Source organism: Achroia grisella, unplaced genomic scaffold (assembly GCF_030625045.1).
Source record: "Achroia grisella isolate CSIRO2021 unplaced genomic scaffold, CSIRO_AGI_Agris_v1 utg507, whole genome shotgun sequence".
Lineage (NCBI taxonomy): Eukaryota > Metazoa > Arthropoda > Insecta > Lepidoptera > Pyralidae > Achroia > Achroia grisella.
In genome coordinates, this window is record NW_026712901.1 from 121,666 (window position 1) to 141,627 (window position 19,962).

The 19,962-nt window shown below is 33.5% G+C and overlaps 1 protein-coding gene across 1 annotated transcript; it reads left to right on the forward strand.

Annotated features, from left to right (window-relative positions):
- The first annotated feature begins 9,363 nt into the window (after nt 1-9,363).
- Nucleotides 9,364-16,351, forward strand: LOC131846234 (cathepsin S-like). The gene is made up of 8 exons (XM_059195489.1): nt 9,364-9,774; nt 11,117-11,269; nt 12,297-12,419; nt 12,715-12,848; nt 13,633-13,765; nt 14,674-14,834; nt 15,698-15,832; nt 16,280-16,351. The coding sequence occupies exons 1-8, from the start codon at nt 9,364-9,366 to the stop codon at nt 16,338-16,340; spliced, it is 1,311 nt and encodes a 436-aa protein (XP_059051472.1). The 3' UTR covers nt 16,341-16,351.
- The last annotated feature ends 3,611 nt before the right edge of the window (nt 16,352-19,962 follow it).

Here is a 19,962-nt window from a genome sequence, read left to right on the forward strand (position 1 = left end):
TGTTAAAGATGTTAAGTTTCGTGAGAGTTGTTTCATTAACAGATAAATCCTTTACCACAAAATCTGTATAGTTGAATCAATGAACAATTCTATTTTGTATTTATTTATTAGTTAAAAGTATTATTAGTTTAGTTTTAGGGTTAGATTAAGTAGCCAATTTGTAACAGTAATAATAATTTTGATATCACTATCAAAGATATCAATTTTGCATTTATTCGAGCGGAGTGTGGTTTCAAAATGTTATATAACACTATTGAAATAAGAATAGCATGATTTTTAAACATATGGTCTATTATATTATATGTTATATATATAATATGGTTTATGATACCATTTGTTAATACCAATTATATACCAAAAATTTACACACCAATTTAATTTTGACAGCCTCGGTAGTCCAGCGGTTTAGCATACCGCTTCACTTCCGATGGTGGCGGGTTCGATTCCTCGATACAAACATGTGTATATACGTATGATTGTTTGTATCTGGGTGTTTTGTTATGTATATTATGTATGTATATGTATGTATTTATAAAAAAAATATCCTGCATATTTCTTCAGCCGTTCACTCTTGGCAGAGTGGTCGTGGCTTTTATGATGGTATGGTATCGTTGTGGTAGAGCTTCTTGCAATTTGTCACCACCTGGTACAGTTTTTGGCTGCACGAGAACATTGTACAATGCACTATAAATAAAAATAAATATAATATATGAAATTATACTGTGTACAACTTTGCCTCCGTTTTGTCAGGAACATATCCCTATTCTTATTTTTATAGTGTATAACAATATTGTTAAAATTGTTAATTAAGACATCGTATAACAGTTTAAGCTTGTGTTCAATTATTGTAGAAATCAGTAATAACTGTATGAGCTCATTTTGACTCGTGTATGGATTCATTTTGACAATGTGAATTATAGAATAATTACTTGTGATTATAATAAATGCCGTAATCAATTTTAATATGTATTATTTATTTTTCTCCATCTATACCTGTAGATATAAGTTGCCAAAACGTTATATTACTATATTAGTTTATATTATATTTTACTATTTATTATACGTTATATTTCTCTAAGCCGTATGGAATGTTTTATTGAGATAGTGTCTAATTAAAGAAAAAAACAATATCGGAATGTTATTGGACAATATTTATAATTCATAAGGAACTAGAATAAAATGATAGTTCTCAGAAAATTATTAAAATTGTTTACAATGCAAATGTTAACAATAAATGAATGAATGAAATGAATGAAAAACACTTTATTGTTCCTCTCACAGAAAGAGTAATTACATAAATTAATATGTACATTAAATATGAAAATAATAACAAAATAATTATAATATAGAGGTAACAATGGGCGGCCTTATCGCTAAATAGCGATTTCTTCCAGGCAACCTTATGATGGAGAGGAGTGATTAGACTGTGTCTGGTCGAGGTATAACAATTTGTTGTTGGATGTAGAATTTACATATCGTATACATATACATATAACTAAATAAATCAACGTAGTTACACCCAACAAAGTTAAGATAAATTGCAATTCCAATATAGTGTACGCTATATTTAAATTTATGTACTAGTGGTCTCTCAGTGGTTGAAATACAATTTAACATTCAATAAGACTCAATATTAATCTGTTCTCAATTTAAAAACAAACTTTAACAATGAATAATCTTTTATTTTGTATATCTGCATGCGTGCATGCGTGTCAAACATTGTGTATAATGTTTTTTTATCGATTTAATTGATTTTAATAAAATATCATTCGGCACTCTTCTATATAATATTGGGAAGTTTCAGAAATGATACGTCGATACAGTAGTACATTTAGTTTATTCCTTTCTTCAAATCACCCTCCACATAAATTGCGTCGCTGTACATTCACGTCTGGTCGTCGCGGTCGCCTCGAACAAAGAGAGAGCAGCCCGCTCCTTCCTTGTTCCCGGCCTCTTTATCTCTATTACTATTGGTGGCGGCATAATCGTGACGCCACCAACTTCACGTGACTCACTATGGCTTTTAATGAATGAAATGTAAGTAACAAATTAGTCAACCGAGTGTTCTTTATATATTGAAGCTAACAGCTCGGCCATCCTGTTCGAAGCGAGTCCCTTCGCGCCATTACGACCAGGCATGGTTATGATCAGCATAAATTGAACAATTATGTAATGTTTATTATTTACAACAATAACGCTAGCATACTCAAAACGTCACTATACGAAAATTAATATAAACTGAAACATTTATAAACAATTATATAATAGAATAACAAAGATATTATTTTCCTTAATAATAATAACAACATTTTATTTGCAAATATGGATGATCAATAAGGTGTTACAACAGTTTTGCTATATATTTCGTTTATATTATCTCAAATTTAAATGGTAAGTTCATACAACATTCAAAAGAACAACTATTTCCCTTTATTATATGGTAATGATAATCTTTATTAACAAATATAAATAATAATTTATTATATTTAGCCCGACTTTCGAATTAGGCAAACCTGTGCCACAAAAGCCTGTATGTTGGAGGGGGAACCTCCAACACACTAGACACATTTTAAACATCTTAGTAAATCGTTAAATGTCTTTATATTTATATTGATTTCTACAGATCTAATCATATAAAATACCTAATGTAAAACTAAAAATGATCAATGTAACAAATAAGAAATACAGACCTAATACAAATACCCCTGAACAGTCACAACAATTCGCTCGTGGAGCAAGTAACCTGCACTTTGCTTTTTCAAACAATTGCTCAGCACCAAATATTTATGATCTTGTGCGAATACAAACTTTCAAATAGCAAGATTGTCATAATTAACATTTTAATTAGTTCGGTATACCTATTTTGTAGTTGTTTAACGTCAAATAACTGTCTCTTTAATACAGACATGAAAATTAGTTAACAGTTATCATGTAAATCGTCACATGTTTTCAAGATTCCTGAAATATATAATTGTGGTTTGTTTAAAATATACATAATATATTTCTCATCCAATAGAGATATTATTTTTTTCAGTCCATCCGCAATTCCGTATACATAGATGTGTACCCATGGAAAGTCAACGATTCATTCAATCCATTCTCAAGGAATTAACGTAATACTAATAGATCATTAGTCGTCGGCACTAGGTTACATTGATCTGCACACGATTGATAAATTGTAAGAGTTTGCGAAATTTTGTAGAAGATTAAATAACAAAACAAACTAGAACCTAATAAAGTAATAAACCTATAACATTTTTTTTTTTTTATATATACGTAGTTATATGAAGTGTCACTTATATTACGCAAAGTGGAGTCTATATACAAAAATGCATATATCAGACATTTGTGGGGTTCATGAACTTTAGAAATAATATATTAATGAAAGAGGTTAGAGCAATTTTAAAAGATACCAACAGTCCATGGATCCACCACCGTGAGGACACCTGGTCCATCGTGTGGCAGTGAGGGTCTCTCCGAGCAGTTAGAGACCCCTTTGCCGACGGATACGTCAACACCCTCAACCCTCGCGACTCTTTTTTTTTTTACCCAACCAAATCAGGTAGGAACCTGCCAATGCAAGTTTACACATTCCAGTATAGAACTCACTATAGTTCTATTCAGGCCAAGATCTTTTGGAAGATCGTCGTGAGATTTCTAGTTTACTTCTCATTTCCACCATAACTATAGATTAACCGCATAGTCATATTTCGTTAATTCGATTATTAGTTCTTAATATTTATTTGTTCTTATTACATGTTTCACTCGTATTTGTTTTCCATAACACAGGGAGCTCTACCAGTATTATACGTTTAGTTTCTTGAATAAATAATTTAATTGTATTGAAAAGGGAATTATTTAATGAATTAGTTTTTCTACACTAATTGAAAAAGCATATTTATTAATTTTTAAACAAGTCTCAGAGAAAGATCATCTATAATATATCGAAAGTCGTCAGAAAATCCGCGAGATACAACTTAGTATTTATGTCATTTAAGACATTTATTCAAACTGAAGAATGTTTATGAATGGTAATTTCCTCAAAATTGGCAAAATAAAATTCCAGACTACTAATAGCACGAACAGTGGAAAATATTGCAAATATATTTTTTTTGTTCTACGGTAAAAGATAATGAATAGATTTCCATTTAAGGGATTATTTCTAACTTAAAAGGACTTAAAGGTATAGCAGAATATAAGCAGCGCGTAAAAGTTGCTTTACTTAAATAACTATTTAAGTGGTGAGGCCTAGTAACTTAGATAATATTCCTATTACAGCTGATAGTTATGAGTAACTAGTCAATTTTTGTTTCAAGATATGACATTTGAATAAAAATATTTACGAAATCATACATTTAAGTCAGATTCAACAGATCGATATTACAATCGATTATTCATGTGCTTTGTTTAATTATTTCTGTAGTAATTAGAATGTGATAATAATTCATTTAATGATTTAAACGAGATCCAAAAAAATATTGAAAACTAATGGTAACCATTGATATCACGACGACCTCTTTACCAACATTAAAACAATTTATTACAATTATAGGTATACGGTATATGGTTTATAGAAATTATTTAAATAATCCCGTCTTTGTTTAAGAATGATCATATCATTATAAACCACATACATTACACGTCACTCAAGTCAGTGTAACAGCTTAGGTATTACAAAACATTAATAGACAATTTCCGGTTATTAACAGTTAACTTTAGGACAGTTTCGCTACTAAAAGATTGTCCTCCCAATCCAATTATTAATTACAAGATATTATTCAGTAACGTATTCGTAACATATACTGCAAGCGCTAAACAAATTCTACAGAGGACTTGTCTTGTTCAATTTGGTTAACACCCAATTTGTCGTAAAACCGTAACAAATAGATTTGTTTTTGTGATATTAACATAGAATAGGTTATCTATCTACTACACCCTTTATACTATCAGTACATACACCCCTTTAACCGGGGTTTGTATTATTAAAATATTGTCATTTATATTATAATATTACTTGTTAATGCATATGCAATGACTGAGTACCTGGTGATACGTAACTTTTAAATGACGAGCTGGATTTGATGCCGTGGTTTCTTTAGCTACGCCTTCCTTCGGTTCACTTCGCAGCGCTGCCCAACGGCGATGTACTTCGCCGATACAAAATAGGACCATGAGTCTACACGATTACTCCTTTACTAGGACCCTGGCCCTCTCGCCTGGGCACTCCTTTGTAAAATCTAGGCCTCCCGCTTCGGCACTCCTGGGTCAACCCTGGCCCTCTCGCCTGGGCACTCCTGGGTACCCTGGCCCTTTCGCTTTGGTACTCCTGTGTCAACCCTGGTCACCTGGACCCTGTCCCTGTCACCTGGGCTCTCCTGGGTCATTATGGTATCCACCAAACCTCATCGATTTGCTCGGATTTTCCAATGGACAATTCGTCTCGTTCCATCACTGAAACTTAAAAGTTTAATCCATTATACACTGTTTCGCATACAATATACACATATATAACCACTTAAGTATGAACCAGTCTTCCTCTTCGTTTTAGCGGGTCTACTATGCAGTTAAACATTATTTATGAAAACTCATAAGGGTAACAATAGCAAAAGTCTATACAATATACCAGTACACAATATAACGGTCCAATTGAATATACCATAACTATGTTTAAAATATATATTGCATAGTAATACATCAATTTTGATACAAACTGTAATTATGTTTGAGGAATTATTTCGCAAGTCCATATTCAAAGTGTACCAGCACTAAGATTGGACGTTCGTTACTACGCCCAATGGATTGATGCATTTTTTTTTATTCGAAATATAAAACTATATAACAAAACTTCTATTGTCGCAGTTTACTTGCTGAATAGTCTAACACAAGACTTTCGAGCTATGTATATTCAAACTCTATTCAATGCATGATGATGCCCCAATAACGGTCGATCCGTCTAAATTCCATCACTAATAAAGAAGGTTGTAACGCTCCCAGTAGCAGTGATCAGACTTCCGCACTCAACATACGTGGTCTCAAACATGGTCTCGGTCACGGTATTTCGTACACAAATATTTTCTATTGCCGTTTAGTGTGTCAATAATTTATTTATTTATTTGCACACAAAATAAAATTACTACCATTACAAGAATTTTTCAAAAGCCTGCAATTAGTATAACACTGGATTGTAGACCCATACCACAATATACCTAGAACTTACATTTAATACGGTAAATAACGTTAAATAATCAAATATACATGGAAAATAAATAATATAGGAGTACTGTAACGCAATTAATAATTTTTGGTAGTTTATGTTGTCTTTTACATAAAAGGCTCAAATTGAAACATTCCACATATACATATATTGTAATCTGCAAATTGGCAATCCCAGATATATAAGTCTTTAATCAATGTCTGAACATTTTGAATTATATGTGTACCATACAATATTATAGCTCCATATCTGAATTATATTCAAGTACACTAGGTAGCGTCGCGTGAGTAGTAAATGCAAATAAACTTTATCGGAAGAATGCTGCCGAATATGTGTGGTAGATGTAGTAATGACGACAGTAAAACGATAACTGCACTTGACAATGTTGTCATATGGTCCCGAAAGTTTAGCTTGTTCTCGAAAAGCACGGCCAAATCATTTGAGAGGCAATGACTCGCAAGAATCCTATCTTTAAGGGCATAGACATATTCGAATTTATATATATTTTTAAATGTTTTAACAAATTATATTACCTATGTTAACTGTATAAAATTACGAACACATCAATGAGAAAGTGAATTAAATATTAAGGAGGAATAACAATATGATAGTTCGGTTGATGGAATGAACAGTGTGTTAAAGCCAACGTTACAATCGTTATTCATGCTAATCGCGTTCAACAGGCACTTCTTATTATTTTTGTACCTTCAAATTTATAAACATAATTATTGCTTCTATTGATATTAACAAAATCCATTGTGCCCATTACAAGATACCGCAATATATATTTCATATATGTATATATTCAATTACCACAACCCGCATGATGGCGGGCGAACTACTTTCCAGGGAGTCCTGGTATCCTGTCGGAACCGGCCATCGCCGCATCTTAGACGTTATTATTATTTTATTTTTTCTTTTATTTAATAACATATTACAATGTGTTAGCATTTGTACAGTTTTTACTACTAATAAATTTATCAACACTATAAAATTACTGTTCCAAAAGTAAAGAACGCAACCTGCCGTCATAAAGTTTCCCATTGTGTACCATCTTTAAGAGCTTCACAATATTAAAGGACGATTGTATAATGCTATAGGGTAGTCCATCTACGAGTATTTGCCGTATGTTTCTAGCGATTTTCACAAATATCATTACTAAGAAGGCTCTTTAAAAAAAGTATACTTTATTTTCAGACTGGTTCACTTGACCCAAAAGTATAAATTATGATTTAGAGTGCATAACTTTTTAGAATTAAGATTTACGGCACAACGCATGCCATAGAATAGCCCTGGTAAGATGCAAACGTAACCATCCTTGTACGTCCATAAACTGATACTATATCATGCAATCGCAAATAGCCAAATAATGAATTTAAAAATAAAATTATAAGTTATATTTGGAACGTCACGCATGGAACATTGATTATTTCGTTTTGCTGTTATATATTTGTTTTTTCACTTCTCGAACATTCCGTGGCGTCACTATTGAATTCAGTGTACAATAAATTCTAACCATTTCTTTTCTTATGGAGAAAGAAAAAAAATAAATAAAAATAAAAATGTTACTTGCATTTGTAGGCGTGGCAAGAATCCAATATAGATCTTGTTGATCCCAATTCTGAAACTATTGGGAAGTTTCAGAAATGATACGTCGATACAGTAGTACATTTAGTTTATTCCTTTCTTCAAATCACCCTCCACATAAATTGCGTCGCTGTACATTCACGTCTGGTCGTCGCGGTCGCCTCGAACAAAGAGAGAGCAGCCCGCTCCTTCCTTGTTCCCGGCCTCTTTATCTCTATTACTATTGGTGGCGGCATAATCGTGACGCCACCAACATCACGTGACTCACTATGGCTTTTAATGAATGAAATGTAAGTAACAAATTAGTCAACCGAGTGTTCTTTATATATTGAAGCTAACAATAAGTGTACAAAATTTCATACTCCGACCACGCAATTTTCGTAAAAAATATACATTTTTTTATATAGTAACAAGTTTAATAGTTAGTGGGTACTTTTTGTGTCTTTTTAAAATGTTACTTTTTGTATTGAGAAGCAGTAAAAAACATCGGAAAGTTATTGGACAATATTTCTAATTGTTATGGAATTAGAATAAAATGATAGTACTCAAAAATACGTTAAAAAATATTATTATTAAAATTATTTACAATGCAAATGTCAACAACAAAAAAACGCCGTTAAACCCACGTAATAAATTTACAAATCTTTTTTTCTACCTGTTCGTGTCAAATGTTGAAGCAAGGAGAACAGAAATCAATACAACACAACACAACGTACGCAACACGTCCGTACTTTTTGATATATTTATTCTCAGACAAAACAACGTAAGTATCATATTTTTAAAAGATTTAGCTATTAGGTAGGTGGTATACCTACATTACTTTAGTCTTTATTTTACCCCCTTTACATTTTAAGGTGATTGTTAGTAATGTATGGTACAGTCAGGTCGACCTCCACGCGGTTCCCCCTGGAAACCATCCTGATAAATTCCTGGTGAATTTATCATGATGGTAAATAGCTAACTAACCTGACCTCATGCTCAACCTATCATCCCCCACAGGTGCCCCGCCAGCGTTAACTGTTAGCGCAGGCGGGAGCATCATTCCATTATCAACCACAAAAAAATCTACATTTTTGAGATAAAAAAAAATAAAAATATACCTTAAATATACCTAAAATATACAAAGCTATAAGCGGCTAACAGCATTAGTATAATCCGAAAAAAAATATTACATAACTACTACTATTACATTACTATACCTACGCCCATTTTCCTGTTAATTTTCATTAAGATACGTTCCGCTGTTAAGTTGTCAAAATGTAACAAACAGACAGATAGACATATTTATAACATTAGTTGTGGTTACATAAATATACTGAGAAATAACACCGCGCTGTAATTTTACAAATCAGCTAAATATCAAATTACAGTAATTACCTAAAAAAATATTGCAATCAGCAAATTTATTTATTTGAATTTCATTATAATTCAATTCCTATTACAATACGGATAAGGTGCAAAATTGCATTCACTCCTTAAAACTTTTTTTTGTTCATTTCATTATAATTCAATCCCTATCACAATAGAGACAAGGTATAAAATTGCGTAATCACTCCTAAAACATGCAAATGTACATCAAGATGCAATTTTCACTGCAACCACTCAACTTCAAAATGAAGTTCTTACTCATATTGTTACAAATATCATTAATTAATTCATATTTAAATTCAAACGAGACTCGTCATGGAATTAAATATACACCAAATAATTATAAAAGTTCTAATTGTACTAAATATCGTCGGTGTATTTTGAACTCTAATATAAACACGTTTGGTGATAAAATTGTGAATATTTTTGATAAATCATCGAGGTATAATAATTTTCGTCACAAGGGCCGTCACCATGAAGCGAGTTACATCAATAGAAACATATCGAAGGATCTTGACTATGAAGCAAGTAATTACAATAGAAACATATCGAATGGTTTGTTGATTAGCCACGATGCTCCAGAGTTTCACTGGGATTTATATAAGGTAATATTTAGGTACAATTTTAATTGGGTTCATATTCTCATAAACTGATTTTAAAAAATGTACAAGGTAAGTGTAAGTGCCAGATCTTCTCAACAGAAGCTATCCGATATCAATATTTTTTATAATAATATTATCTTTTCTAAAAAGGAAATAACGTTTCGTTAATCTCGTTAAAACTCGAAAAAGGCTGGAACAATTAGGATAATTTTGGTTTCGGTATATTTGTAGAACATTACTAAGAATCCCTTCCCCTAGTTCGCGGGGTCAGCTAGTTTAATATAATAACTAGTTTAACTGCAAACGTTAATCATTATACATCAGTTGGGCATGTAAGACAATATGGAGAGACTGATGGTAACAGAGAAGATAGAAGGTAAAAGACCTCGAGGCCGAAGTCCCATTCGATGGTCAGATCAAATATCAGGCATCTGAGCGTAGCAGATGGCGACAGCTGGTCGACAATATAGTATAGAGTCACGATCTTCAGCAGTTAGGGAACGATTAAGAAGATGGCATGTAAGCTTGATTTCCAGCACTATCGTGTAAAAAATATCATCATGCTGTTCCACTTGGAAACTGTAGTTTTTATTTTCCATTAATTTGTGCTTTTAGAAATACAAGTATTGTTTCTCTGATTCGACTGAAATAAAGAATACCTACTTCCATGCGGTTGGCGCATAAAGCTAGTAACCATTAATCCCTAATTCAAACGGGGATCGAAATTGTCACTGCCTGAACAGAGGTTCGAACCCGTAGAGGTGCCCTCAGATTAAAGTCGTATTCGTCAGACGGAGTTGGCTTTAGTCGCTTCATAAGTCCAACAGGTTTGGAGTGCCATCTGTACAATAGAGGGCGACTCTATTGTCCGATGAAGCTGTAAAGACCAGCTGCGGCTAACAGCATTAGTATAATTAAAAAAAAAAAAATAACTAGATGTGCCCGATTTCACGCACGGGAAATTTATAGCTTATATGTCATTCTGATGTATAAGCTATATTACTGTAAAGTTTCATGAAAATCCGTTCAGTAGTTATTGTGTGAAAGAGTAACAAACATCCATCCATAGTCACAAACCTTCATCGTTTATATTAACCTTTCAAATGTCTGTTGTCTGACGCAGCGACTAAAAGTGAAGAGGTGGTATGCGTGCGCCAGCTGTAATTTTTCAAATGCGTGCAATTTTATTTCGTTTTAAATAAGGACTAAATTGGTTAAAAAGAAATCACGGTTCTGCGGGCACAGATCTGTGATAAGACGGTAATACGGTTTAAGAGGTGTGCAGTTGCACAGATCTGTGTCAAAATGTTCGAAGGGTTAATAAGATAATCTCTTTCTATTACAGTCAGTATACAACAAAGTGTACGAGAGCGCCCGCCACGAGATGGCAGCACTGGCGAAATGGCGAAACAATCTGCGTCGCGTAGCTGAGCATAACAAGAAATATTTGGAGGGAAAAATAAGCTATTCCTTGCATCTGAACCACTTTGGTGATTTGGTAAAATACTTAATTAACTTAAATAACATAACAAGTCAGACAGCATATCTATTTTATACCCCTCTTGTTCATGAACACGTCAATAATTTAACAAAACTTTTTGTTACATTGTTTTTTTTGTTTGTGTATTTATTTACTACTATGGGTTAAGTATTTCATTTAGAATAAGCATCGTAAACGTAAAGCAAATCATAAATTACTAATAGCATCTCAGTAGCATCTACATCAAGTGGAACACTTAATTGAATACTCAGTAGATAGCACGCCTGAGGATGTAGTTAACAAAAAAATCGTTAGATGGCGGTTTTCCTAATATTTTACTAAATAATTAGCTATGACCATCTATAATTAAAAAAATAAGCTAGAAATAGTAATGGATAGAAAATCGGCGAGTGATTAGTGAAAATATACGTATTCATAAATTATCTAAATAATTTTAGATATTACGCGGATATCAAATTACGTTAAATATTAGCAAATTGTTGTCGAATATATATTTTAATGTGATAAACAATCAATAATAAAATTCCCACCGTTAGATCGATACCTATCTAACGGTTTTGTGACTGTGAATGATTTTCATTTCAGACGACCTCGGTGGTCTAGCGGTCTAGCACACCGCTTTAATTCCTATGGTCGCGGTTTCGATTCCTCGCACGGAACAAACATTTGTATTCATGAGTATGATTGTTTGTATCGGTATGGGTGTGTTCTATGTATAATATGTATGTATTTACGAAAAAAAATATCTATGTCCTTTTATCAGTTATCTAGTACCCGTAACACAAGCTTTAGCTGGCTTAACTTGGGACTAGATGGCGCTGTGTGAATTGTCCTGAGATTATTATTATTATCATTTTTAAATATCATTGTGTCATTTTATTAAACAATATTAATATTAACTCAGCACTCAAATAAGTAAATGAAATTTTTTAATATAACCACAGATAATATAATATATATAACTATCCAAACTTTGTCACAAATCAAATATCGTATCAATCCATTGATGACATTTACTTTTTAGGGAGCGACGGATTACTTTAAGAAAATATTAAAATTGTTTGACACAATACCGCTCTTCGATCCCGCTGAAGACCATCATAGAACCACATATAAGAAGGTTGTCCATCGTAGAACTCCCAGGGAAGTAAGTATTACCACAGATAACGTAATACTATATAGTATTACTGATTTCGCAGAATAGGGTTGCCAACCCCAAGCTAAAACAAAAACAGGAAAATACAGGATAATTCAGTTTAAAACCAGGAGGCAATAATGGAGCTATAATAGTTAAATTAATGTGTAGTGAAAATAGGTGAAATTCAAGTAATTAAACCAATATTTAAAAAAAAAACAAGTTATCATATAACGCTCATGATACCATTATTCTTATTCACTGCCTAATCACACCCAACAATACACAGCTTGTACTTTTTTTTAAGGTGGACTGGCGCGCCAAGGGTTTTAAGCCTCGTCTTGAGGAGCAGTTCAAATGTGGTGCATGCTACGCTTTCGCTGTCGCTCACGCCTTACAAGCCCAAGTGTACAGAAAACATGGCGACTGGAGAGAACTTAGGTATTAAATATAAATATCTTAATAGTTTTTTTATGGATGATAATGGAATGATGCAGCAGCCTGCCCTTGCGGTTTACGTTGGCGGGACACCAGTGGAGCATGAGGTCAGGTCACAGTCACGGCAAATTCACCAGAAATTAACACGTTGGTTTCCAGGAGGAACCATGCTGAGGTCAACCTTATATGGTACATTGCTAGCAATGGGTTTAGTAGTCCACTTTACTAACAATCCCCTTCTTTGTTTCTTATTGAGAGGTGGAATTTGTAACACCTATTTATCTACTAAATCGATTTGAAGCCTGAGATATAACAGTGAAATTGCAATTACTTAATTACCAATACTAAAGCCTTCTTTCATACATAATAAAATAGTAACATCCTTAGACAATTCACGTAGCGCCTTCAAGTCCCAAACTAAGCAGAGCTTGTGTTATGAGTACTAGATAACTGATATATTACTTATGTATAGATTTTTATAAATACACATAATAAACATAAAAAATACCCAAAACAATATTTATGAATACAAATATTTGTACTATGCGAGGAATTAAACCCACGGCCATCGAAAGTGATGCGGTCTTATCATTGAATAACATCGTAAAGGAAACTTACAATATTTACTCCTTGTTGAACTTCATTGGCACTTTACTCTAAAAATAAGATTGTACCCAGAGTATAGACGTCATCACTATTACCACAGATAACTATCACCATATAGTGACACGGGGCATCGCAAACATACCGTCTTAAACTAAGAAATAAACTTACAATATCTTTGCAGTCCCCAACAGATCGTAGATTGCAGTTACAAGGATGGCAATATGGGTTGCAACGGTGGCTCTCTGAGGGCGGCGCTGCGGTATGCTGCAAGAGAAGGTCTGGTGCTGGAGAGCCATTACCCATATAAAGGGAAGGTATGTAAATTGAGAAGTTATTTCGAAGTCTTAGCTAGAAGGACGTGTAAATAAGGAAAACAAGGTATTCGTTTCTGTTGAGTGATTTAATAGCACAGATATATTTAACAACTAGCTGTGCCGCAGGCATACATACATTTGCTTGCATTTGCATTGCTTACATAATAAAATTTAAAAGTAATGAACGGGTTAAAATGGTTTATAACTCAGAGGCGGCAGTGCATCCATCCTCTGCTATTCTGTTATAGCCTTTATTAGAAAATTAATACAATAAGAGATCGACGTCGATGATAGTACTTAACTTCTACTACTACTAACAGAGTAAACATAAAAATTGACAATAACTTAACAAGATTACAAAACTACTACTACTAACAAATATTTATTCATAGGTATAATTAGGAAAAATTGTGGTATCTTACCATGTTTTATTTATTTTTATTGAGTTCCCGATAGTTCAACTGTGTTACAACATCTATGATCTGAAATCTGTAAACTAAAGAGCAGCGAGTAGATACAATTTTTTTTTTTCTCTTTCGTAGTGTAAATTATATAATTAAGTAAAAGAAGACTAGTCTTTGTGTTTAGTTTGCTGGCAGCCGTAACACATCAGTCTCGGATACCTACAATCATTCTTACTAATAATATAAATGCGAAAGTAACTCTGTCTGTCTGTCTCGCTTTCACGAAACCATTGAACTGATGTAAGTGAAATTCAGTATATAGATAGTCTCGACCCTGAAAAAGGACATAGGCTACTGTGATAATGTGAAAAAAGATTTGCAAGGGTTTGAAAGAGGAGATGAAAAGTTATATAGAAATCATTTTACGCGTACGAAGTCGCGGTCGCAGCAGCAGTAGACTATATAATAAAAAAAATAATAAATGACCACTAACATTTCTTCTAGAAAGGTCGATGTCACTATATAAGGGAGGCACCTCGGGCTAAACCACGCCGCTGGGCGATGATACCAGCAGGTGATGAGGATGGAATGGAAAGGGCTCTGGCCACCATCGGACCATTGGCAGTTGCTATCAACGCGTCTCCATTCACTTTCCAACTTTACAGGTAAGAAAACGAGGTCATAAGGTAAGAAATGTAAGAATGAAGGAACGACTCTAGTTAAGTTGTACCTTGTAGGTAATAATAATAATATCAATTCAGACGGCGCCATCTAGTGTCAAACTAAGCAGAGCTTGTGTTATGGTTAGTAGACAACTAATAGAAATAATTAAATATATAAAAATTCTAAAATAAAACTAGCCTAAGTTACTTCTTATTACATCAGCTCCTTATTACAAAAAAGGTTCCGTCATAATCGGTCCAGCCATTTAAGAGATAAGCCGGAACAAACAGACAGACAGACGAAAATTGTAAAAAAAATTATTTTGGTGTATGTACCGTTACATTCATCATTTTCAGCCCGATCGGTTTAAAATTGACAAAGTTTCATACAAACTTTCATCCTCTATTTTATTCCTTTGGGGGTAGACTTAATCAAAATCCTTTCTTAGCGAATACCTACGTCATAACATCTACCTGTATGCCAAATTTCAGCCCGATCCGTACAGTGGTTTGGGCTGTGCGTTGATAGATCACTATGTCAGTCACCTTTGAGTTATATCTATATTGGTATATATTGAAAACAAATGTTTGTACCGTGCGAGTAATCGAATCTGCGAACATCGGAAGTAATGCGGTGTTTTAAATAATTAAAATATTAGTAGTTACAAAGACTAGATATATGTTCTTTATCAGTTGTCTGGTACTCATAACACGAGATCTAATTAGCTTGGGACTAGATAGCTCTGTGCGAATTGTCGTGAGATATTATATTATTATTTTGTGCCCATAACACAAGCTCTGCTTTGCTTGTGATTAGAGATAACGCTGTGTAAATAATATAATTTCAAAATGATTTTCATCATCAGGAGCGGCATCTATGATGACCCTTTCTGCGTGCCGTGGACCCTGAACCATGCCATGTTACTAGTGGGGTACACGCCTGAATATTGGATACTGCTCAACTGGTGGGGTAAACAATGGGGAGAGAATGGATACATGAGGTATTATTATTTTTATTATCTTATTAATATAATAAACGCGAAAGTTTGTGAAAGATGTTTGTTACACTTTCACGCAAAAACTACAGAACGGATTTTGATAAAACTTTACAGTAATATAGCTTAGATAGAATGACATATATTAAGTAAATTTATGCGAGTGAAATAGCGGGCACAGCTAGTAAATATATTAAAAAATATAAACTATTAGTTGTGTTAAAGTGATTTCGATTATCTCAAAAAATAGATAGACAAAAGATATAGAAATAGACGAGTGCAGATGGCACTCCAAACCCGCGGAAGAACTTATGGAGCGCCTGGCTAACTCCCTCCTGACGGATTCCGGAGAAACAATCTAACTACATCCGTTAGATTTGAACTCGAGACCTTAGGGTCTAAGATGTAGTAAACGAAATATACCATGATGAATAAAATATAATGTTATTTCAGAATAAGAAGGGGATTTAACAGATGCGGCGTCGCAAATATGGCTGCTTACGTGGAATTATAATTAGTATACGGAAATCAAACAATATACAATTTATTTATTTATCTATTGACATCAAACTAAGCGAGCCTTACAGCTTCCCAATATGCTCGCTTAGGAAAAAATTTACAAAATATAAAATATTAACAATGACAAAAAATATATATATTAAAACAATAACAACCGACAATTTCACGTGTTATTTAGGAAATCCATTCTTATTAAAAATACTTGTGAAGAGTCATTAAAACTATACGAGTATATATTTAAAATTAAAGTATCTTTGATTTTTCCCCAGATATTTCTTATTTGAGAAATAATTGGTTGGTGAGATATGGTAGTTAAAGTACAATGTACATAAGAATAACAGCTTGTACTACGTTTTATTCTTATGTACATTGTACTAATTTATTACGGTCAAAATATTAAATCTATACATATAAATAAAATTGGAGTGTCTGTAATATTGAAATAACCATTTTTTACTGCATGCATATGAATATAAATACGGAACATACACCAAAAAACCACATTAAAAAATTTAACTGGTTGTCTGTCGTTCTGTTTGTTCCGGCTAATCTCTGAAATGGCTGAACTGATTTTAACGGAACTTTTTTTGGCAGGTAGCTGATGTAATAGGGAGTAAATTAGGCTACTTTTATTTTAGAAAAATAAAGTAAGGTTATAATGTAATACACTACAAAAACGCCTACGCTATTATATATGTATCTAGTATTAAATACATTATATTTTAATTAATTAAAATCTCGGTAGCTTGTACATAATTGTGAGTTAGTAGGGTCGGTCGTACATCGTTAGTGAATTATATAATAATACATAATATAATTGGATGCGAGCATCGCAGGACCGATCGTCGTGGAGATCTTTGGGGGAGGCCTATGTCCAGCAGTGGACGTCTTCCGGGCTGCGATGATGATGATGATGACATAATATAATGTAGACCTCAGTCCGGATGTACGATATTATCCAGGGAAGGACACAAGCGATGTTACGGGCGACAAATTATAAAGGAACCGAGATATTTTATAAATATTTCCTTCTAAATTATTTACGAAATTCGCACGTCGCTGATTAGACTGGATTTTAGATAAAATATTGTTCAACGACAATTTTTACATGGTATCTAACTATACTAGTCGGCGATAGTTATGTTTAGACGGCCGGTGGTGTAGAGGTTTAACACGCTGCTTTACTTCCGATGGTCGCGGGTTCGATTCCTCGCACGGTACAAACATTTGTATTCATGATTGTGATTGTCTGTATCAGTCTGGGTGTCTTCTATGTAAATTATGTATGTATATATTTACATAAAATGCTAAGTGTATATATCAGTTATATCCATGTGCAATTGATATCGAACCCGCGACCATAGGAAGTAAAGCGGTGTGCTAAACCACTGGACCATGGTGGCAGTCAAGTATAAATAAAAAATGTACATATATTCTGAACCTGGTGCACGGCTCCGAAGATTAAAATTTTTTTTTAGTCATTTAATCTAGTTTTTATCTGCACTGTATAAATTAGGTCATTCAGAAAGTTCAACGGGAAACTAAGTTAAAATCTTAATTCACTTACAGTACCTAGTCTTCTGCACTGGTCCACGCCGAATGGCAAACTATTCTGCCCTCATTTGAAGTAGGGCGTGGTCTAATTTATAACCTTATAAATTAAATATTACAAATATAATATTAAACGCGAAAGTTTGTGAGTATGGATGGATGTTTGTTACTCTTTCACGCAAAAACTACTGAATGGTTTGATGAAACTTTACGGTAATATATCTTATACATTCTGATGTATATTATAATATGATGTAGAGTAACATATAGGCTATATTTTAAAAAGACAGTATGATGATTGGGCGATATATAAATATTATATATAATAATATTCTATATATATAATGATATGTCAAGTTAGTGTCATGCAGACGAGGTGGCGCGGGTCAGATAGTTAAAAAAAAATACATTTCTTACTCATCTGATGGAAAGTGATCACCATCGCCTATCTAAGTACACTAGTAGTAATTCGCTACTTCGTCTGCCTTTTTAACAAATCATTCATCAAGCAATCTAAAATATATAACTCAAATGTGACTGACATAGTGATATATCAACGCACAGCCCAAACCACTGGACGGATCGGGCTGAAATTTGGCATGCAGGTAGATGTTATGACGTAGGCATCCGCTAAGAAAGGATTTTGATTAATTCTATACCCAAGGGGATGAAATAGGGGGTGAAAATTTGTATGAAACTTGGTCAATTTTAAACCGATTGAGCTGAGACTTTGCATGCATAAAGCTACTATGACGTAGGCATCCCCTAAGAAAGGATTTCGATAAATTCCACCCCTAAGGGGATAAATTAACGCGAGCGAAGCCGCGGGCAAAAGCTAGTAAACGTATAAGCAGACTCTTATGACGTAAAATCAGCTACCATAGTTTCGAGATAAGAATTATTGTCAATAAATTTAGCTCTTAGTATTTTCAAATGAACTTGTACTTGATTACCGAAATACAGAAATTAGAACATATTTTTAGTTAAAGTAAATAGCTTAATCAGTAGCCGTAACCCGAACAGACCAGTCCTACGTTGGAAACGAAGTAACTACATATTAGGTATATTTAAGACTAGCTGTACACGCGACTTCGTCCGCAAGGAATTTAACTTCATTTTTCTAAAATAAAAGTAGCCTAAGTTACTCCTTATTACATCAACTACCTGCCAATAAAAGTCCCGTCAAACAGACAGACAGGCAAAAATTTTAAAAAATGTTATTTTGTTGTACGTACCGTATTTACAATCATAAGCATGTAGTAAAAACGATGATTTCAATATTTCAAACAGACACTCCAATTTTATTTATATGTATAGATTAAAAATAAAGTAAGGTAACGTGAAATCCGTGCATCTATTTGTTACCATATATTAATATGTGAAGTAAAAGCTTTGGAAGTGAAAAGTATATATTTCAGTCATGACAAAATGAGTATAATATAATTTAGTAACATAGTTTACAAGTTGTTTAGTAACATAATATGGATACATATCCGAAATAATATATAAATAATAATAATAATATGCAGAAAGCGGTGTTCTTAGATTCTGCCCGCATTGTACGCCGGTTTCTCTCCCTGGGGCTCTGAACCCCGGCCGATGGTGCTTCTGCCGGGGGTAAGTTGCCATCTCCTCTCCTTAATAATAATAATAATTTAGCCTGTGACAATAGAGCCTTAAAATTTACATGACAGTCGAATTTCTACTACTTATTAAAAACATTTCCAATAAAACCATCGTTTCTGTCGCATTTGATTCATTCTGTCAGTATCCTTTCATTCATTAGTATCAGCGTTTGAATTGTACCAAACACCTAAACTAATTGAGTGTGCAGTTGAGAAACCGGTCAGAAAGCCGCAAATGCGATTTATCTGTTCTAAAGTCACTCAACACTGTACTATAGTTTTTGTTTACGTAATTTGAATGGCAAACAAGCTGATGGCCCACACGATGGTAAGTGGTGACCATTATTTTATGGTTTATAATGGAATGGTGCTCCCGCCTACGCTGGCGGAGTAGCACATAGAGGCATCAGTGGAAAGTGGCAAATAACTGGCGTTGATGGT